Source organism: Oncorhynchus kisutch, linkage group LG12 (assembly GCF_002021735.2).
Source record: "Oncorhynchus kisutch isolate 150728-3 linkage group LG12, Okis_V2, whole genome shotgun sequence".
In the NCBI taxonomy this organism is placed as follows: Eukaryota; Metazoa; Chordata; class Actinopteri; order Salmoniformes; family Salmonidae; genus Oncorhynchus; species Oncorhynchus kisutch.
In genome coordinates this window covers 34457139-34480951 of record NC_034185.2, presented here as the reverse complement: position 1 = coordinate 34480951, position 23813 = coordinate 34457139, and the positions used below count along the sequence as shown (strand labels likewise).

The 23813-nt window shown below is 43.0% G+C and overlaps 1 protein-coding gene across 1 annotated transcript in view; it reads right to left on the bottom strand.

The window, feature by feature from the left end:
• The window catches only part of LOC109900917 (disks large-associated protein 2), a 94441-nt gene that overhangs the window by 50901 nt on the left and 19727 nt on the right, over positions 1-23813 (bottom strand). Inside the window, exon 2 of the mRNA XM_031837413.1 lies at positions 9846-10072. Coding sequence (XP_031693273.1) covers positions 9846-10072 — 227 coding nt within the window. The remainder of the gene's footprint in view (positions 1-9845; positions 10073-23813) is intronic.

The window sequence follows — 23813 nt, the reverse complement described above, 5'->3', positions numbered from 1 at the left end:
TTAGAAATCAAAACATATTTGGGCTGCATGATGCGACTACAGGCTGTTGACGATTTGCGATTTGCAGAAAAATGTCGCGCCGTAATCCTTGCCCTCAGGCTGCACACGCTGTTCTCTCATCAAGTGATCATATTAACATCTGTCAGACTATTCTCAATTTAAATCGGGTCTTCACTTATGTCAAATTAGTTTAGATTAGAATTGCCCATTCTCAAATGGGCAGGAACAGGGACAGGGGTAAAAATACATGTCATCCGTATGCACTCGAATAGCGAATGGAGGCTGCCTTCCCGCCGGTTCACTTTTCAATCGTGGATAGGCTGCTCCCATTTCATAGCAGAACATGTGATTAATATGAGCATCTGAGAAATAAATATAGTAGCAGCTGAGCTCCTTCTCTTTTTAACATTGAGCGCTGTTGCCTTCAAGTAGCATCGGCCTCCGATTCCAGAAGTTGCAAGTTCAAATCCAGCGATAGAATGTTTTTTCGGTTACATTTCTTTTAAGTCTATCCCAAATCTTAACCCTTACCTTAACCATTCGGAGGTAATGCCTAACCTTAAAAATTCAGAGTTAATGCCTAAACTTAACCTTAAACACATAGAAATGTTATATTTGGAAGAAGTCGAAATTTGACTTTGAGAAACATGGGCGAACGTCTAATTTTGTCGTGAGACTAAGAGCTGCTTGAATAATACAGGCCACACTCAAAAGCTATTACTGGAATTAGTTTAATTTTGGAGTAGAGGCTAGACCAATTATGTACCAAATAAAACATTTATTGTTTTTCTGCCATGCCTTATATGGGGTAGGTTATGTATTGTATAATAGCACCATCATTATTTTAATTCATGGGGTTTTGTATGCACAAGTGTATGCATAAACCTAATATGTGTAATGGCTGTTGGTGGAAGAAGGTGAGGACCAAGGTGCAGCGTGGTACGTGTTCATCCTTTTATTAATGGAACTGAACACTGATTAACAAAACAACAAAGAGAACAACCGAAACAGGTCTGTCTGGTGCAGACACACAAAAACAGAAAACAACTACCCACAAAACTCAGGTGGGGAAGGCTACCTAAGTATGGTTCTCAATCAGAGACAACGATAGACAGCTGCCTCTGATTGAGAACCATACCCGGCCAAACAACAAAGAAATCAAAAACGTAGAATGCCCACCCTAGTCACACCCTGGCCTAACCAAAATGGCCAGGGCGTGACAATATGCGTATGTGTTTTGAATGAATCATCACCTTAGAAAGCTCTGTCTATTTCGTTGTTAGGCTTTAAAACAACATCCACAGCGACCATATTTCCACTCAGTTTCAACCTGTTGTTGAACTTCTTTCTTCAAGTTGATCGATGAGGTGAGTTTTAAAAGCATGACACTGTTTTGAAGATAAGTGGTTTGATGTGATTTTTTATTGCATTTGCATTGATGTCAGAGTGGTAAGAGGGACAATAGAGCCCTGAGTACCAGGCCATTAGGACCTGATGCTCGTTAGTGAGTTGGGTACCACCAACGCATGTCCAGAGTTCATAAAAGGAGATTACCGTGACTCAAAGGTCACGTGGAATTTTACTGTGGTCATATCTTATGACTTCCGGTGTGGCGGTAATACGCTCACCACAACAGTCCTAGTCAGACATCCCTGGAAAATGCTCAGGGCTAAAGACCCAACAATGTCACATACTGTTAAACAGGTAACCTGGCTTACATGTAGTACATATGTATCCAGGTTATGTTGTGTTGTGACCAGCAGGGTATTGGTGTGTCCAGCTTATATCGCTCACTGAATATAACACTGTGCTTGCGGCAACAGTGACTCATCCTCCTACAACATTAGCAGCATTATTGCAATCAACTCTAAACTATGATGACACGTGCAGATATCGCAAGCCCCAAAAACACAGGTGACTCGCTAGCCCAACAATTACAGTTTGCACATCCCACCTACACCTCCCATTAGTAAAATATAAGCTTCTCAGAGCTTCAGTAATAATGGAGCGTGGAAACGAGGCTTAATGTGTGTCTGTGTGTGTGGGACAAAAGCAGGAAGTGAGACAAAAGCAGGAAGTGAGTAGATTCCCAGTGATATGACGATTAAGCCGTGGGTGATAAAAGGATAGGGAGTCTGAGCGTCACACAGGACTGATACATGCAGGGCACCTCACCAGGTTCTCTCTCTGTGTGTGTGTGTGTGTGTGTGTGTGTGTGAGTGCATGCGTACGGGCGTGAGTGCGGGTAGACCTCCAGAACACAAGCAACTGTCCTGTTCTGGAAGGGTGATTTTCAAAGCCAGCTTAGAATAACAATAAACTAAGACACATCTCAGGGGGAGAGCCGATGCATCCTCTGGGTCACAATCAGGAGGGGAAGATATTCTGCTCTGACGCATTCAACAGTACAAGGTAACAAAAATGTTATCGTAACCATCCTTACTGCTTCCATCATCCCCTGCCAAGCCATGCTACATATCTAGCTGTACATTCTTTTGCTGGTGTCTTTCATTTTCTGTCCAATCATTCTATTATTTGTATTACAAAATCACTCTGTACCACTGTCCTTCTTCCTATAGCTTACCTAAAGCGTATTTATCTATGAATCTATGGAGTGTTGCTTGTCAGTGCAAACAGGCACTGTACAGTTAGGTCCAAAATTATTGGCACCTTTGATAAACATGAGCAAAAGAGACTATAAAATAAATAATACAAATACTGAGTTATGTTGTGCATTTATAATAGTGGGGCAAAAAAGTATTTAGTCAGCCACCAATTGTGCAAGTTCTCCCACTTAAAAAGATGAGAGGCCTGTAATTTTCATCATAGGTACACTTCAACTATGACAGACAAAATGAAAAAAAAAATCCAGAAAATCACATTGTAGGATTTTTAATGAATTTATTTGCAAATTATGGTGGAAAATAAGTATTATTGCACAATAAGACTTGCACAATTGATGGCTGACTAAATACTTTTTTTGCCCCACTGTATTTTATGCTAATATAATTGCTCAGATGCAGAGATTTTGTTTAACAAATAATACTTTTCCCAAAAAACAATAAGAGGTCTAAATGATTGCCACCCCTGTTTTTAATACCTTTCAATAGCTCACCTTGCAAGGATAACACTGAACCTTTTTCTAAAATGTTTCATGAGATTGGGAGGGATCTTGGACCATTCCTCCATACAGAATCTTTCCAGATACTTGATATGGACTGCCCTCTTCAATTCAAACCAAACAACAGGTTTTCAATGGGGTTCACATCCGGAGACTGAGATGGCCATTGCAAAATGTTGATTTTGTGGTCAATTAACCATTTCTTTTGTGGATTTTGATAAGTGCTTAGGGATACTGTCTTGCTGGAAACTTGCGGCAAAGTTTCAGCCTCCTGGGAGAGGCAATCAGGATTTTGGCTAAAATGTCCTGGTATTTGTGTAAAGTTCATGATGCCGGTGACCTTAACCAGGACCAGTGGAATCAAAATAGCCCCATAATATCAAAGATCCACCCCCATAGTTTACAGTAGGGGTTCTGTTCTGCATATCCATCTTGCTTTGTACGCAAAACCCACCATCGGTGTGCATGCCTCTATTTTCATGTCATCGGACCACAACACCGGTTCTAATCCAAGTGCCAATGCTGTTTAGCAAACTCCAGGTGTTTACATTTGTTGGATGAAATGAAAATGGAGCTCTTTGGTAACACACACCAGTGGTGGGTTTTGCATCAAAAGAAAGATTAGCATTTTTTTTTTTGCTTACAATTTGTATTTATTAATTTATTTTATACAGTCTTTTTGCTCATCTTTATCAAGGGTGCCAATAACTATGAATCTGACTATATGTGCTGAGTGAGACATATCAATTTCTCCTTTATGAAGACATTCAAATAAATAAGAGATTTTATTGTCAGACAATTTATTTTCATGTTTAAAAACCTTGTCCCTTGACTATGACATTGGAGAGAAGTGACAGGGTTGCCATAGCCTTGTCAACAGTGCTGTGATAACATGATGCACAATTCCTCTGTAAGGTGAATATTGAAATAGCAGTTGAAAAACGTCAGATACACCTGCATTGGTCTGTGACACTCACCAGCTAGAATACTTATTTTATATCAGAGCTGATGAACAGAACTGGGTTGCAATTACTAAACAAAGGCAGTGAAGTGGCTGCAAACCAATTGGCCAAACAAATGTAGCAAAGCTCTTAGTCATGCATTTACACAGGTTGTTGATGCACTGGGGTAGAATAGGAACATGTCACAGCCAATCGTAACCAAGGAGTTATTCTTCCTCTGTTGCCCAGCAACATCGAATGACATGTCTAAATCATGCATGCTCCCCCCAGAATGTCCCACTGCAGACAGAGGTCACAGAGACATGAAATGGATATAACAGCCAGGTAAAATAATGTCATTGCTTTAGCAAGCGAGAGGTGTATACAGTATAACTACTGTAGGAGAGTTACTGTAAAACAAACAGGCAGGAGGGACACAAAAATGACAAAAACATTGTTGGCAGTGTCTGACTTTGATGAAATTCAACGATGAAAGCCGGGGGTTAGGGTTGAAAACAGCTTGCAAAAAGCCTAGAGCTAGGGTCAAGTTTTTTTTTAATGGCGTGTCGAAAAAGGCGGAAGCCGTGTTCAGGGTTTTGAAAGGGGGTCAAAGATCCAGTCAAGATAAAGGTCAGAGCTTCTGCATTATTTACGGTAATCCATGAGCCACTATCGGAGCGAAAATATCATTTTAAATCCTGCCATCCAATCTAATGTCCAAACCAAGATTATGAGCACAGTTATTTAAGGTATTCAGTAATTATTCAGTAATGCAGCCAAATGTTTACCCAAAGCCGTGTCAGTAATGCTGTGTAATACATCATTCACACCCGACTGTCATTCCTGTAACAATTCATAAACAATTGTTGCCTTGTCTGTAACAATCCCAAAATATATGACAGTATATTCTAGAGGTCGCCCGATTATGATTTTTCAACGCCGATACCAATTATTGGAGGACCAAAAAAAGCCGATACCGATTAATCGGACGATTTAAAAAATACACTTTAAAAAAAAAATGTATTTGTAATAATGACAATTACATCGATATTGAATGAATACTTATTTGAACTTAATATAATACATCAATAAAATCTATTTAGCCTCAAATAAATAATGAAACATGTTCAATTTGGTTTAAATAATGCAAAAACAAAGTGTGGGAGAAGAAAGTAAAAGTGCAATATGTGCCATGTAAGAAAGCTAACGTTTAAGTTCCTTGCTCAGAACATTAGAACATATCAAAGCTGGTGGTTCCTTTTACCATGGGTCTTCAATATTACCAGGTAAGAAGTTTTAGGTTGTAGTTATTATAGGAATTATAGGACTATTTCTCTCTATACCATTTGCATTTCATTAACCTTTGACTATTGGTTGTTCTTATAGGCACTTTAGTATTGCCAGTGTAACAGTATAGCTTTTGTCCCTCTCCTCACCAGGAACCTGGAACACAATGACAACAGCCACTCTCGAAGCAGCATTACCCATGCAGAGCAAGGGGAACAACTACTTCAAGTCTCAGAGCGAGTGACATTTGAAACGCTATTAGCGCGCACCCCGCTAACTAGCTAGCCATTTGACATTGGTTACACCAGCCTCATCTCGGGAGTTGATAGGCTTGAAGTCATAAACAGAGCAATGCTTGGCGCACAATGAAGAGATGCTGGCAAAAAACACGAAAGTGCTGTTTGAATGAATGCTTACGAGCATGCTGCTGCCTACCACCGCTCAGTCAGACTGCTCTATCAAATCATAGACTTAGTTATAACATAATAACACACAGAAATACGAGCCTTAAGTCATTAACATGGTCGAATCCGGAAACTATCATCTTGAAAACAAGATGTTTATTCTGTCAGTGAAATACGGAACCGTTCCAAATTGTATCTAAGGGGTGGCATCCATTAGTCTAAATATTCCTGTTACATTGCACAACCTTCAATGTTATGTCTTAATTATGTAAAATTCTGGCAAATTAGGTGGCCCAAACTGTTGCATATACACTGACTCTGCGTGCAATGAATGCAAGAGAAGTGACACAATTTCACTTGGTTAATATTGCCTGCTAACCTGGATTTCTTTTAGCTAAATATGCAGGTTAAAAAATATATACTTCTGTGTATTGATTTTAGGAAAGGCATTGATGTTCATGGTTAGGTACACATTGGAGCAACGATACGCACCGCATCGATTATATGCAACGCAGGACACGCTAGATAAACTAGTAATATCATCAAACATGTGTAGTTAACTAGTGATTATGATTGATTGTTTTTTATAAGATAAGTTTAATGCTAGCTAGTAACTTACCTTGGCTTACTGCATTCGCGTAACAGGCAGTCTCCTCGTGGAGTGCAATGAGAGGCAGGTGGTTAGAGCGTTGGACTAGTTAACTGTAAGGTTGCAAGATTGAATCCCCCGAGCTGACAAGGTAAACATCTGTCGTTCTGCCCCTGAATAAGGCAGTTAACCCACCGTTCCTAGGCCGTCATTGAAAATAAGAATGTGTTCTAAAACTGACTTTCGTAAAGATTAAATGAAGGTGTAATTTATTTATTTTTTAAGCGGCCAAATCGGTGTCCAAAAATAATCAGCCATTCCGATTAATCGGTCGACCTCTAGTATATTCATCTCTCACACTCCACACTTGCACTAGTTTGGTTTAAACATACCCTGGTAATGATAACCAGTACAGTGTCCATTTTAGAACATCCTCAGCCTCAAGCAGGAGTGATGTATGTGGCTGAGGGTGTCCTGAAACAGACACAGTGTCACGCCTTGGTCATAGTATTTTGTGTTTTCGTTATATGTTTGGTCAGGCCAGGGTGTGACATGGGTTTATATGTTGTGGTTCGTATTGAGGTTTTTGTATTATTGGGATTATGGCTGAGTAGGGGTGTTGCATAGGTTTGGCTGCCTGAGGCGTTTCTCAATCAGAGTCAGGTGATTCTCGTTGTCTCTGATTGGGAACCGTATTTAGGTAGCCTGGGTTTCGCTTTGTATTTCGTGGGTGATTGTTCCTGTCTTTGTGTAGTGTTCACCAGATAGGCTGTATTAGGTTTCTCGTTCCGTTTGTTGTTTTCGTATTTAAGAGTTATTTCATGTATCGTCATTCATTCATTAAAGAACATGAGTAACCATCACGCTGCATTCCGGTCCTCTCTTTCAACAAACGAAGAACGCCGTTACAGAATCACCCACCACACTCGGACCGAGCAGCGTGTTAACAGGCAGCAGCGAAGGGAGGACGTTATGGACAGCAGAGGCTTTGAGTATACGACGTGGGAAGAAATAGACAGGTGGGCGGCCGACCCAGAGAGAGTGCCTGAGCCCGCCTGGGATTCGCTGGAGCAGTGCGAAGAGGGCTATAGACGAATGGAGTCGAAAAGAAAGACACGGCGGCACGGAGAAAAAAACGAAAAGCAGCCCCAAAAATTTATTGGGGGGGGGGGCTCAGAGGGAGAGTGGCTGAGTCAGGAGATAGACCTGAGCCAACTCTCCCTGTTTATCGTGAGGAGCCAAGGAGGAGACCAGAACCAGAGCCGGTGTTGGAGGTGAGCGAAACAGAGACTGCGAAGGAGTTAATGGGGAAATTGGAGGAGAGAGAAATGAGGGAGTTGCTGTGTTGGTGCTTTTTGCATGGGATTCACCCGACGGAACGTGTTGGGGATTTGATGGCACCTGGGTTAGCGCTCCATACTCGTCCTGAGGTGCGTGTTAGTCGGCTGGTGAAGTTGGTGCCAGCCTCACGCACCAGGCCTCCTGTGCACATCCCTAGCCTTGCACGTCCTGTGCCAACACTGCTCTCAAGATCTCCAGTACGCCTTCACGGTCTAGCCCATCCTGTGCCACCTCCACACTCCAGTCCTCCGGTAGCAGCTCCCCGCACCAGGCTTCCTGTGCGTGTCCTCGATCCAGTTCCAGCACCACGCATCAGGCCTACAGTGCGCCTCGCCTCTCCTGCGCTGTCGGAGTCTCCCGCCTGTTCAGCGCTATCAGAGCCTTCCTTCCCTCCTGCTCTGTCGGAGTCTCCCGCCTGTTCAGCGCTGTCGGAGCCTTTCTCCTCTCCTGCGCTACTGGTGTCTCCTGTCTGTTCAGCGCTATCAGAGCCTTCCTTCCCTCCTGCGCTGTCGGAGTCTCCCGCCTGTTCAGCGCTATCAGAGCCTTCCTCCTCTACAGCGCTGCCGGAGCCTCCTGCCTGTTCGGAGCAGCCTGTGCTGTCAGTCTGCAAGGAGCTGCCAGTCTGCAAGGAGCTGCTAGTCTGCAAGGAGCTGCCAGCCTGCATGGAGCAATCAGAGCTGTCAGCCTGCATGGAGCAGTCAGAGCTGTCAGTCTGCATGAAGCAGCCTGAGCTGCCAGTCTGCAGGGAGCTGTCAGTATGCATGAGGCAGCCAGAGCTGTCAGTCTGCAAAGAGCTGCCAGTCTGCAAGGAGCTGTCAGTCTGCAAGGAGCTGTCAGCCTGCATGGAGCAGTCAGAGCTGTCAGTCTGCAAGGAGCTGTCAGCCTGCATGGAGCAGTCAGAGCTGTCAGTCTGCAAGGAGCTGCCAGTCTGCAAAGAGCTGCCAGTCTGCAAGGAGCTGTCAGCCTTCATGGAGCAGTCAGAGCTGTCAGTCTGCATAGAGCAGCTAGAACCACCAGTCAGCCATGATCTTCTAGATCTGCCAGTCAACCAGATTCTTCCAGATCAGCCTGTCAACCACAATCTTCCAGATCTGCTAGTCCACCAGAATCTTCCAGATCTGCTAGTCAACCAGAATCTTCCAGATCCGCCAGCCATCCAGGATCTACCGGAGCCTACTACCTACCTGAGCTTCATCTCAGTACTGGGCTTCCTCTCAGTACTGGGCTTCCTCTCAGTTCCGGGCTGCCCCTCAGTTCCGGGCTGCCCCTCAGTCCCGAGCTGCCCCTCAGTCCCGAGCTGCCCCTCAGTCCCGAGCTGCCTCAGTCCCGAGCTGCCCCTCAGTCCCGAGCTGCCCCTCAGTCCCGAGCTGCCCCTCAGTCCCGAGCTGCCCCTCAGTCCCGAGCTGTCCCTCAGTCCCGAGATGCCCCTCAGTCACGAGCTGCTCCTCAGTTCTGTGGGGTTCTGGGTGAGGACTATTAGGCCATGGTCGGCGGCGAGGGTGGATTATCCCAGGACGCGAAGGGGAGGAACTATGACATTTATGGAGTGGGGTCCACGTCCCTAGCCGGAGCCGCCACCATGGACAGACCCCCACCCGGACCCTCCCTATGGTTTTGAGGTGCGTCCGGGAGTCCGCACCTTGGGGGGGGGGGGGGGTTCTGTCACGCCTTGGTCATAGTATTTTGTGTTTTCGTTATATGTTTGGTCAGGCCAGGGTGTGACATGGGTTTATATGTTGTGGTTCGTATTGAGGTTTTTGTATTATTGGGATTACGGCTGAGTAGGGGTGTTGCATAGGTTTGGCTGCCTGAGGCGTTTCTCAATCAGAGTCAGGTGATTCTCGTTGTCTCTGATTGGGAACCGTATTTAGGTAGCCTGGGTTTCGCTTTGTATTTCGTGGGTGATTGTTCCTGTCTTTGTGTAGTGTTCACCAGATAGGCTGTATTAGGTTTCTCGTTCCGTTTGTTGTTTTCGTATTTAAGAGTTATTTCATGTATCGTCATTCATTCATTAAAGAACATGAGTAACCACCACGCTGCATTTCGGTCCTCTCTTTCAAGAAACGAAGAACGCCGTTACACACAGTAACCAGGATGTAGTGACAATTCATTATTGAAAACCAGACGTACAGTAGCTCTAGTCGAGACATTAATGGGCCTACCTTTGGGGTTCTATGTGGGGTCTCTGCATAGCTGATTTGAGGACGAGGGCGTCGGGTCGGATGGCCTTCTGGGGTGAGGTCTTGGGGCTGCCATCAGATTCGCCACCAGAGTCGTTGTCTTCTTCTCCCATGGCTTTGACGTAGCTGCTGCTGCGCATCCGCCGACACGGGATCTCCTCGTCCTGGTCTCCATCCTCTGGGTATCCACTCCACTCATCCTGAGGCACCTGTGGCAGAGAGTAGGGTTGAATATTTTTACATGGCTTAAATAATTCAACATTCAACAAAAACAGTTCTGTAGGAATGAGGTTTGGGAATTAGGCCTAATACATTATCACAGCATATTGGCTATACACTTGGCCTGCCAATATTGTACTACCCAGACCATATTATATTGAGCTTTGATAACAAAATAGATCAGTTGGTGTAACACTTGCTAGGCAAGTGTTTAAGCGGAGCTTAAATTGAAATAATTCGCTTTTATTTTATTGGACTGAGCTCGGAACTCAAAAATCTCCAACTTCAGCGTATTCAAAACAACTGGGAACTGGGAAAAAAACGATCATCCAACTCGGAATTCCTTCTAGAGCTCCGACTTTTCGAACTGAAGATCACTGATGTCATGATTTGACCTCGTATTTTTCAAGTTGTTTTGAAAGCAGTATTAGTCTCAGTGGAGGGAAAGAGCAGCATAGGGTCTGCCTCAGGGTCCCTGCTCCCCCCTTCCTTTCCTTTGGTGAGACTGACCAGAGAGAGGGGACACTGTCTTCTAACTGATGGCGAAACTCGAGTCGTACCGCATCTGCCTCATACACAAATTCATGTTGTTCCTATGAACACAAAAAGTGAAATATTCCTAGATATTAAAATAGACAGCTGCTAATAATAGCCTAATAAAAACGCAGGGCTATTGATACACGTGGCTACTCATTCATTGCACCTGCAGCGCAAGTGAAAGTAGCCTACTGAGTAGCTCGTTTTATGTTTTGTAATAGTGTTAAAAACAGTGTTGACAGTGCTGAATAAACATGAACTCACTCATAAAAATAGCAGCTCTTTGCTGTGTTCTTTGGCGGTCTCTGTGGTCATGGTTTTAAAAGTTGTGAAGTCCTACGTAGGGTCGTATCAAACATACTCGATTTTAGCCACAGATCTACTGGTCCGCCGGGTAGGACAAATGAAATAGTTCAAAACAGGAACACTCTGGCAACCCGGTGTGCAGAGCTTCTGAATCAAGCAAACCTACCGCCAGCAGTCCAACACGAATAATAATAGAAAAGGAGAAATGTTTGGTGATCGACTATGAATGCCTTGAAGATTGCGATCGGCCGGTTGGCAACCACCGCAGTACTCCATTGTAATTATGACCTTATTACACACCTCATTCAAACCATCAAACTGGGAGAGAACATGCAAAGATGGTGCAGGACATGCGGCCTACAAAGTTACAATTAAAGTCTAGCAAATTGATTGAATTTGGACATATAACAGGGCCTATTTTACATTTGTATAATTAGTAGGCAGACGCATAAGTCGCCTACCTTTCACAATATGTCCCCTGGTAATTTGTAACGTGAGCGTAATTTGTAACGTAGTTCGTCTTTCTGTCTCTAATGTTGCTTCATTCCCCTCCTCATTTTCGACAGTGAAGTTTCGTTGTCCTCATCTTCTTCATAGTAATGGCATGCTTGAATCATTTAGGACTAGAATAAGACGCAGACGGCTTTCACTTCTCTTCACGAAGATTGAAGGGTATGGGTGACGGGTACAAAATAAATAACTGATTAGCCTACCGCCATCACCCATTCTCTCTCCTCCCCGTTAGTTCTATTGGCTGCTGTATATAACATTCAGCAAATAAGAGCTTGTATCCCTCTTCCAATAGTCTGTTGGTAAGCTATACGAAATGCAAACAAACAAAATCCAGTACACTATTTAGGTCTAGTTTTTCATGGGACTCGAAGAGCGAAGGAGCGTTTTTTAATTGCCAGCGGTGCACAGGTGCGTAATGCACAAGAGACAGAGGCTATACACTTTTGCATAACCCATCATTCATTAGATATATGGCTTACACTGCATTGAATTTATTACCTGAAAATGATTATCTATTTTGGATGCAATTTGAAGGGAATTGATGCAGAGAGAGAGAAAGACGGTGAGAGCGTCCTCGCGTATGTACTGATTTAAAGCAACGATATTCAAGTGATAGGCTGCAAAAAACATGTATATCTAATGTACAATTAATAAATAAGGGGAACACCGAAAGCCAGAAGGAGATGTATAAATTAGACGTGCATTCAGTCCTTATATTACTGTAACATAGGCCATGCTGCAGCAAATGTAGGCCTACCTGTCACAAGAACCGTGATGAGATCATACATGCATTGTGAACTGCCCTCCTCCTGATATGCAATTTCTGGCCCCACCCTGAGCGTTGATGATTGATTATGCAGATAGCAGAGAGGCCATAGAGAAGCCAGATTTAGACATCTTGTATATACTGAACAAAAATAAAAACGAATGTTTCATGAGCTGAAATAAAAGATCCCAGAAATTGTCCATTTGCACAAAAAGCTTATTTCTATCATATTTTGTGCACCAATTTGTTTACATCCCTGTTAGTGAACATTTATCCTTTGCCAAGACAATCCATCCACCTGACAGGTGTGGCATATCAAGAAGTTGATTAAACAGCATGATCATTACGCAGCTGCACCTTGTGCTGGGAACAATAAGGTCACTCTAAAATGTGCAGTTTTGTCACACAACACAATACCACAGATGTCTCAAGTTTTGAGGGAGCGTGCAATTGGAATGCTGACTGCAGGAATGTCCCCCAGAGCTTTATTTCTCTAAAATGCATGTTTATTTCTCTACCATAAGCCAACTCCAATGTCGTTTTAAAGAATTTGGCGGTAGGTTCAACCGGCCTCACAAACGTAGACCACGTGTAACCACGCCAGCCCAGGATCTCCACATCCGGCTTCTTCACCTGCGGGATCGTCTGAGGCCAGCCTCCCAGATAACTGATGAAACTGAGGAGTATTTCTGTCTGTAATAAATCTGTTTTGTGGGGAAAAACTAATTCTGGTTGGCTGGCACCGCAGTGGGTAGGCCTGGTTCCCAAGCCTATTGCTGCGCCCCTGCCAAGTCGTGTGAAATTCATAGATTAGGGCCAAATGTATTTATTTCAATTGACTGATTTCCTTATATGAACTGTAACTCAGTAAAATCATTGAAATTGTTGCACGTTATGTTTACATTTTTGTTCCATTTCACCTCATAATTGACAGTTTTCTCATAATTATCTATCCCAGGAAAAGGGAATGGGTTTGGGCGGGAAATCTTGGTGTATCTCAGTAACCCATTTTCTGGTATTCAACCCTAGCAGAGAGCCCACCTCTGTCAGTCACATAGATCCAACTTGTCTGCACAGGTGAATATGTAGGATTGTACTGTATTGTATGTCTTTGTATCACACACACACACACCTCAGCCTTGTATGCCTGCTCTCTTAGCAGTTCCTTTATTTGCAGGGACAATGGGGGCCAATTAGCCAAAGGATTGGGAGAGCTGACTCCGGCCAGAAAGAGTTTTCCCCAAACACACACAGGGACTCACTGAAGCAGAATGATCCCCATTCCCAGCCTCTGTTCTCCCCTCAGATTCCCCCCTCGCTCCCCAAAGGTCTAGCTACTCTAAATCTCCAGTCTCATTCCTCTCTCCTACTCCAAAGCCCTTTTTGTAATATTCATCTTTCTCTAACATTAAACATCTTGTATTTTAGCCAAAGATCTTTGAACCAGAACAATGGACAGTACGTGTGTGTATAGGCAGCTGAATAACAGCATGAAATATTTTACAGAAACAACTCAAAAGAAATGATCCTGGTGGCAAGATAATATTCTCTGTATGATAAGCGACAATTATCTCCAAAAACATTATATGATACAAATGTCCAAAGCACTTAAGTACTAAAATACACAAGAAATGTAGCAAAATATACTTTTTGTAAAGATGTTGTACCGCAGGCACCCAATTCCCTTTCCACTTGGACTCCCATCTTGTACAGAAGGGTTATGAATACGACCCCCCATTGAGGCCCACTTGTGTATAGCATGGCTCTGAAGTCAGCACAGAGTGGAGTCAAACTTCCTAGGGAATGGAACTGTGGATTGCAGAATTCCAGCCCATTCCAGATTCCAAACAGGGAATGACACCACAAGCGCCTGTCGGAGTGGCGGGTCCCGGTGAGATGGGCTCAGTGTGATGAAAGGAGGGGTGTGAAAGGAGTGAGAAATAAAGGCATTGCAATCTGTCACCAAATGGCTTGTTTCATCTACAGGGAGGCTCTGTGGACTAGCTCCACTGTGCCCTGTTAAAACGTTGGGGGACAGACAGACAATCAATTCTTACATTCTTGTGACACAGGACCAATATGATTTCTCATACAATGCCGGTTTAAGCACAGTGTGGGTTTGATTGAACCCTACCTACAGTGGCTGCCATTCATTCACCTGAGGCTGTGCTCATTACTTTTACGTTGACACAGTGTAGTTAATAACAAATTATTAATTCAAGCAGCAGACAAGTTAAGTGGCAAATAATCTTGGTACTATTATTAAGTTTCAATGTCAGTAATTGTTCTGGACAATGTGATTTAAAGTACCCTCTTTTTTTTACATACAATATTTACATATACATATTTTTACATACATACATACAAAAGCATATACAGTGCCTTGCGAAAGTATTCGGCCCCCTTGAACTTTGCGACCTTTTGCCACATTTCAGGCTTCAAACATAAAGATATAAAACTGTATTTTTTTGTGAAGAATCAACAACAAGTGGGACACAATCATGAAGTGGAACGACATTTATTGGATATTTCAAACTTTTTGAACAAATCAAAAACTGAAAAATTGGGCGTGCAAAATTATTCAGCCCCCTTAAGTTAATACTTTGTAGCGCCACCTTTTGCTGCGATTACAGCTGTAAGTCGCTTGGGGTATGTCTCTATCAGTTTTGCACATCGAGAGACTGACATTTTTTCCCATTCCTCCTTGCAAAACAGCTCGAGCTCAGTGAGGTTGGATGGAGAGCATTTGTGAACAGCAGTTTTCAGTTCTTTCCACAGATTCTCGATTGGATTCAGGTCTGGACTTTGACTTGGCCATTCTAACACCTGGATATGTTTATTTTTGAACCATTCCATTGTAGATTTTGCTTTATGTTTTGGATCATTGTCTTGTTGGAAGACAAATCTCCGTCCCAGTCTCAGGTCTTTTGCAGACTCCATCAGGTTTTCTTCCAGAATGGTCCTGTATTTAGCTCCATCCATCTTCCCATCAATTTTAACCATCTTCCCTGTCCCTGCTGAAGAAAAGCAGGCCCAAACCATGATGCTGCCACCACCATGTTTGACAGTGGGGATGGTGTGTTCAGGGTGATGAGCTGTGTTGCTTTTACGCCAAACATAACGTTTTGCATTGTTGCCAAAAAGTTCAATTTTGGTTTCATCTGACCAGAGCACCTTCTTCCACATGTTTGGTGTGTCTCCCAGGTGGCTTGTGGCAAACTTTAAATGACACTTTTTATGGATATCTTTAAGAAATGGCTTTCTTCTTGCCACTCTTCCATAAAGGCCAGATTTGTGCAATATACGACTGATTGTTGTCCTATGGACAGATTCTCCCACCTCAGCTGTAGATCTCTGCAGTTCATCCAGAGTGATCAGGGGCCTCTTGGCTGCATCTCTGATCAGTCTTCTCCTTGTATGAGCTGAAAGTTTAGAGGGACGGCCAGGTCTTGGTAGATTTGCAGTGGTCTGATACTCCTTCCATTTCAATATTATCGCTTGCACAGTGCTCCTTGGGATGTTTAAAGCTTGGGAAATCTTTTTGTATCCAAATCCGGCTTTAAACTTCTTCACAACAGTATCTCGGACCTGCCTGGGATGTTCCTTGTTCTTCATGATGCTCTCTGCGCTTTTAACGGACCTCTGAGACTATCACAGTGCAGGTGCATTTATACGGAGACTCGATTACACACAGGTGGATTGTATTTATCATCATTAGTCATTTAGGTCAACATTGGATCATTCAGAGATCCTCACTGAACTTCTGGAGAGAGTTTGCTGCACTGAAAGTAAAGGGGCTGAATAATTTTGCACGCCCAATTTTTCAGTTTTTGATATGTTCAAAAAGTTTGAAATATACAATAAATGTCGTTCCACTTCATGATTGTGTCCCACTTGTTGTTGATTCTTCACAAAAAAATACAGTTTTATATCTTTATGTTTGAAGCCTGAAATGTGGCAAAAGGTCGCAAAGTTCAAGGGGGCCGAATACTTTCGCAAGGCACTGTAGCTTTAGGTACTGCAGTGTACATCAACAAAAAATTAAACTCCACTGATTATAGGAACTATTGCTATGCAGTATCTAAGATAATGAGGACTTGTCCAGCGATTGACTTTCCCATGGGCCCCAACAGCAGTTAACAAGCCTAGACAAGCGGTGCATCTCAGTAAATGAATGTCCTGTTGTAGTAAATTTGAAACTTATACTGTAAATTCACACGTCTCAGGGTCTGCCCTAGGGAGAAGAGTGTTACACAGCATAGTGAGTCAGGGGAGAAATAAAGTAATGGATTCCTCCTGAATCCTACAGTATGTCCTTTTACTCCTCCAGATTCATTTGAAGGGGAATGTACTGTAGGCAAGTGTGTAGGTTGCAGCCATAGCAACTGGAGATGAACAAGCGACATTAACACATCATGCATATGCAACAGCGTAGCCTCGACTGTAAAGGGAAAAAAGGGGCCTGCTTCGACGAACAGCAGCACAATTAATAGCGATTAAGAGATTAAGGTTAATTACATAGTGGTGTATGGTGTAAACGAACGCTTTGCCGTAAACATACACCAAAACAAAGTGGCTTGTGTTTTACTGTACGAGTGGCTCTAATTGGTGAAGTCAAAGAAGGCCCAGTAACAGTCAAAATTATTTTTTCCCTGTGTTTTATATCACATTGTACAACAGCTGATGAAACTATCACTGTAAAAATGGGACAGTTAAACGTATGTATTCCTTTACGGGTAGTGTGATGCGTAAGACACACATTTTACTGGAAGTCATTAGTGGCTGTTAAAATGCATGATCCTTTCTCTCTCTTTCATTCTGTCGGAATATAACAGGATATAATGACTACATGGAATGTGTTTCTCTGCTGATAGGAATGTAACAGGATATAATAAGGACTACGTGGAATGTGTCTCTCTGCCGACAGGATAATAACAGGATATAATAAGGACTACGTGGAATGTGTCTCTCTGCCGACAGAATCATAACAGGATATAATAAGGACTACGTGGAATGTGTCTCTCTGCCGACAGAATCATAACAGGATATAATAAGGACTACGTGGAATGTGTCTCTTTGCCGACAGGATAATAACAGGATATAATAAGGACTACGTGGAATGTGTCTCTCTGCCGACAGGATAATAACAGGATATAATAAGGACTACGTGGAATGTGTCTCTCTGCCGACAGGATAATAACAGGATATAATAAGGACTAGGTGGAATGTGTCTCTGCCGACAGGATAATAACAGGATATAATAAGGACTACGTGGAATGTGTCTCTCTACCGACAGGATTATAACAGAATATTATAAGGACTACGTGGACTGTGTCGTGCATGTAATGGACATAAAGAACTGGTCTTGCGAAATTTATAGAAGGTATTTTTCTCTTAATTTTTTTCGAACAATTGGATCCATTGAACTGAGCAGGCTTGGCTGACATGCTTATAGCCTTTGCTAGTACCTTAATATCAGCAGAAATCTATAATACCGTGCTGTAATTTTTTTCTATTAATATTATCTATTATTATTATAGAATGTTTCTGGCTGTTTTCCATGTTAATTGGTTAGTTCTCTTTTTAAAAACACCCTTATAGACATGCAGTAGACTTATGGGGATTTGAATGTTTGAGTGAAGGGTGGCAGTATTGAATTATGTTGTCATGGGACTGCCCATATTTCCATTTAGCCTACGCCAATTGGTGGCCAAAGGTTTGCCTTAGGATATGCAACGGTGTGTCATGCGTCAGGGAGATAGTCTGATGGTCTTAGTGACAGCATACCTCCCAGATATAGGGGGAGGTTTTAGTGGGTGGAATATTAGGGCAAAATAGTTGATTGACTTCTGTCCGCATAACGTAGGCACAGTCGATCCCCTTATTGTATGGGACACTTTCAAATGTACTTTTAAAGGCCATTCAAATTAATACTCGGCATTAAAACAAAATCAGTTTGTCAAAAGAGATTAGACTAAAAGGAAATATAGGAAATGACAGCACAGTTGGCAATAAAAAAAAACTGTACTATAGAGGCCCATTATTATTATACTATTATTATTATTATAATTTTTTGTGATTTTTTTTCACCTTTATTTAACCAGGTAGGCTAGTTGAGGAGAAGTTCTCATTTGCAACTGCGACCTGGCCAAGATAAAGCATACCAGTGTGAACAGACAACAACACAGAGTTACACATGGAGTAAACAATTAACAAGTCAATAACACAGTAGAAAAAAAAGAGAGTCTATATACATTGTGTGCAAAAGGCATGAGGAGGTAGGCAAATATTACAATTTTGCAGATTAACACTGGAGTGATAAATGATCAGATGGTCATGTACAGGTAGAGATATTGGTGTGCAAAAGAGCAGAAAAGTAAATAAATATAAACAGTATGGGGAAGAGGTAGGTCAAATTGGGTGGGCTATTTACCGATAGACTATGTACAGCTGCAGCGATCGGTTAGCTGCTCAGATAGCAGATGTTTGAAGTTGGTGAGGGAGATAAAAGTCTCCAACTCCAGTACTGGGCCGAGGACACGCACCTCAGGGCGAGTGCAGGGAGGAGGAACAGGACGTACTGGACTGCCGAGGCGCACTATAGGCCTGCTGCGTGGTGCCGGCACTGGTGGTACCGGGCTGGTGACACGCACCTCAGGGTGAGTGCGGGGAGGAGGAACAGGGCATACAGGACTCTGGAGACGCACAGGAAGCCTGGTGCGTGGTGTTGGCACTGGTGGCACTGGGCCGAGGACACGCACCTCAGGGTGAGTGCGGGGAGGAGGAACAGGGCGTACTGGACTGCCGAGGCACACTATAGGCCTGGTATGTGGTGCCGGCACTGGTGGTACCGGGCCGAGGACACGCACCTCAGGATGAGTGCGAAAAGCAGGAACAAGACACACCGGGTTGTGAAGGTGTACTGGAGACCTGGTGTGTATAGCCGGCATCAAATCTTCCGGAACTTTAACACAAGTTTCAAGCTGAGTACAAGGAACTGACACAGGTGGCATCGGACAGCTAACACACTCCTCAGGGCGAATGTTGTGCATACTACACCAAACCAACAGCTCTCTCTTCACACTCCTCCAATTTCGTGAACTCCTCAAATGTCTCATAATCTCCCCTCAACTTCACTGACTGCTCCAAGTGCTCCCCCCCCAATAGATGCCTCTCGGGCTTCCAGCCACGCTGCCGTGCTGCCTCCTCATACCGGCGCCTCTCTGCTTTCGCTGCCTCCAGCTCTGCCTTGGGGCGGCGATATTTCCCTGGTTGTGCCCAGGGTCCTCCGCCGTCCAGAATTTCCTCCCAAGTCCATGAGTCCTGCGATCGCTGCTGCTGCCTTTTACCAAGCTGCTTGGTCCTTTGTTGGTGGGTTATTCTGTCACAAACGTCATAGTGAGACCAAATCGCAGCGTGATGTGAATCCATTATTTTAATGAAAGACGAAAATAACAAAGTACACTAAACAAACTAACCACTATAACCACTATAACCACTATAACCACTATAACCACTATAACCACTATAACCACTATAACCACTATAACCACTATAACCACTATAACCACTATAACCACTATAACCACTATAACCACTATAACCACTAAGGGCAAACATGCAACATCACATAGACCCACAAAACACCCAAAGAAGATGGCTGCCTAAATATGGTTTCCAATCAGAGACAACGATAAACAGCTGCCTCTAATTGAGAACCAATCTAGGCAACCATAGACATACATAAACTACTAGATGGTAAACAACCCCATAAACCTACAAAACCCCTAGACAGTACAAAAACACATACATCACCCATGTCACACCGCGACCTAACCAAAAAATATAACGAAAACAAAGAATACTCAAGTCAGGGTGTGACACTGTTTGTGTGCTTGAGCATGAAGACTGTGAATAAATACAGCTGCGCCTTACAGGTTGCAAAAGTAAACCCGAAGAGATTTTCGATGTACTGATTCTATGGCACATGGTATATGAACTCACAAAAAACAACACTTGATTCTACACTTAAAGTTTTTTTAATACAAAATATCAATTTATTTTGATCTCAGATGCTTGAATCATATTTATCTTATACATCCTTATTTCACTGCAGATTCATTGTTATTGAGATTTACATGAAATGAACCATCAATGGCCAATCAAATAAATGCTCCAGTCAACCTTAGCAGAGTTGCCAACAACCGGATGCATCTGGTTTTCAGGAATAGAGCTATCTTCAACCTAGCTTCCTTTTCCGCTGAGAACCAGATATGGGAACTCCGCTCAAGCGTTTCTTTTACACCTGCTACATTAGCTTGCACAGTGAGTAATCTGTTTCTTTCCTCTTCCTGGACCTTGGAGCTGGCAATCTAAAGCTGCGTGATGTCGCACATGTTGTAGTGTCCAGTATATTGATCAGGTGTATGTACTGTATGTATAACATAACATTCCATTACGCTGCTCATGCTGTACTCTGAGTGGAAAAGGGGAGCTGCGGTTCTTAGAACAACAGCCCAGGGCACTAGTGGTCTCTCTCTCCCTCTGCCAGTTACTCACTCCAACCAATCATGGGCCCTCCCAAGCTATTTCCTCTCAACAGTCCCAGTCCCTGGGCTGCTATCAGAAAGAGCAAAGCGGATTATTGTTTTTTTCTTTTCCTGGAGGAATGGTTAGATCTCTCCCTTTCTTTCTCTCGTTAGCTTTCACCCCGTAATGACAAAGCAAAAACAGGTTGTTCGAGAGAAAAAAACTGAAATATAACGTTTACATAAGTATTCAGACCCTTTACTCAGTACTTTGTTGAAGCACCTTTGGCAGCGATTACACTAGATTGTTCTTGGGTATGATGCTACAAGCTTGGCAAACCTGTATTTGGGGAGTTTCTCCTATTCTTCTCTGCAGATCATCTCAAGCTCTGTCAACTTGGATGGGAAGCGTTACTGCACAGCTATTTTCAGGTCTCTCCAAAGATGTTTGATTGGGTTCAAGTCCGGGCTCTGGCTGGGCCACTCAATGACATTCAGAGAATTGTCCCATGCCACTCCTGCATTCTCTTGGCTCTGTGCTTAGGGTTGTTGTCCTGTTGGAAGGTAAACCTGCAACCCAGTCTGAGGTCCTGAGAGTTCTGGAGCAGGTTTTCATCAAGGTTCTATGTGTACTTTGCTCCGTTCATCTTTCACTCGATCCTGACTAGTCAACTAGTCCCTGCCGCTGAAAAACATCCCCACAGAATGATGCTGGCAGCATGCAGACCAGAAAATATTTTTAGGGGCCTTCTGGCAAACTCCAAGTGGGCTGTCATGTGCCTTTTACTGAGGAGTGGCATCGGTCTGGCCACTCTACCATAAAGGCCTGATTGGTGGAGTGCTGCAGAGATGGTTGTCCTTCTGGAAGGTTCTCCCATCTCCACAGAGGAACTCTGGAACTCTGTCAAAGTGACTATCGGGTTTTTGGTCACCTCCCTGACCAAGGTCCTTCTCCTCCGATTGCTCAGTTTGGCCGGTCCGCCAGCTCTAGGAAGTCTTGGTGGTTCCAGACTTCTTCCATTTAGGAATGATCGAGGCTACTGTATTCTTGTGGACCTTCAATGCATCAGAAATGTTTTGTTACTCTTCCCCAGATCTGTGCAATCAGATCTGACACAATCCAGTCTCTGAGCTCTACGGACAATTACTTCAACCTCATAGCTTAGTTCATAGCTTAGTTCTTGCTCCGTGGGACCTTATATAGACAGGTGTGTGCCTTTCCAAAGCATGCCCAATCAGTTGAATTTACCACAGTTGGACTCCAATCAAGTTGTAGAAACATCTCAAGGATGATAAATGGAAACAGGACGCACCTGAGCTCAATTTCGAGTCTGAATGCTAATTATTTTTATTTTTTGCAAACATTTCTAAAAACATGTCTTCTATTTGTCATTATGGGGTATTGTGTGTAGATTACTGAGGAAAAACTTTTATAAAATCCATTTTAGAATACGGCTGTAACGTAACAAAATGTGGAAAAAAGGGAAGGGGTTTGAATACTTTTGGAATGCACTGTGTGTCATGGAAAGAGTTTCACATTTTTTTGTACACTCCGTTTGCATACACTGAAAGAAAATAACAGTTCATATAAGGAAATCAGTCAATTAAAATATATTAATTAGGCCCTAATCTGGGAACATAGATATGCATCTGTTGGTCACAGATACATTACCTTAAATAAAAGTAGGGGCATGGACCAGAAAACCAGTCAGTAGCTAGTGTGACCACCATTAGCCTCATGTAGCGTGACACATCTACTTTGCATAGAGTTGATCAGGCTGTTGATTGTGGCCTGTGGAATGTTGTCCCATTCCTCTTCAATTGCTGTGCGAAGGTGCTGGATATTTTGGGGAACTGGAACATCCCGAATATGCGTCATCTCAAATATGGGTGACAAGTATGGTGAGGATTCAAGTCAAGGAAGAACTTGGATATTTTCAGCTTCCAGGAACTTTCTAAAGATCCATTCAACATGTGGCTGTGCATTATGATGCTGAAACATCAAATCTAATTCTATTTGTCACATACACATGTTTAGCAGATGTTACTGCGAGTGTAGCGAAATGCCCCAAAACATCTTGTGTACCAGAAAAAAAACTCCCCAAAGTCCAAAACAAGCAAAAACGTCACAAAATGTCATCATAATATAAACACAAACTATATCGATCTGTTTCGGCTGGGAAGCATGCGGACGACTTAACAGGGATGTAAACAAATATGCACACACAATTTGAGAAAAATAAGCTTTTTGTGCCTGTGGAACATTTTCAGCTCATGAAACATGAGATCAACACTTATGGTACATGTTGTGTTTATATTTCATAGTCATTTATGTTGAGTGTATTTCCTTAAACATCCTGTGTCGTTGTCACGGATCCCTCTGGAACTTTGATTACGCACACCTGGTCCCTATTCCCAGTAATTAGTAACTGTATATGTGTGCCCTTGGTTTACCAGTGTCCTGTCGATTATTGTTACAATGTCCGTTGGTTTGTGTGAATACCTGTGCTGTGTGTTTTGGCTTTCGTGTCATTGTGGATTGCGCAGATGATTACGGGTCTCGTTCCCGTGTGTTAATCATTGTGCGCTTGTGTTGTTTAATCGAGGTACTCCTCGCTCTTTTGTTTGGGTTTCTACCCTGTGTTTTGTATAGTGTTTGTTTAGTCTTCAGTCCCCGCGCCTTTACACGGCATGCCGTAATTTGGGTGTAATAAAAAACCCTATTACGCATTCTTGCGCCTGTCTCCAAATCCTTTGTACCAGCGTGACAGTTGTGTGTGTGCTTATTATTTTACTAGGTACTGCAGGAATGTCTACCAATGGCATGCCCATCTTTTCGTGAGAAATTTCACTCGTCACTCATAACATTATTCATAAGTATTTATAAAGTATGAATAGCCCTCACTTTAGATTAGGGAATGCAAAAATACTTTACTAATGATTAGTCAATTGTTTAGAAATGTAGGAATTTTAAAATACATTTGACCTTTATTTAACTAGGCAAGATTTATACCTTGTCAGCCCGGGGATTTGAACTTGCAACCTTCCGGTTACTAGTCCAACACTAACCACTAGGCTACC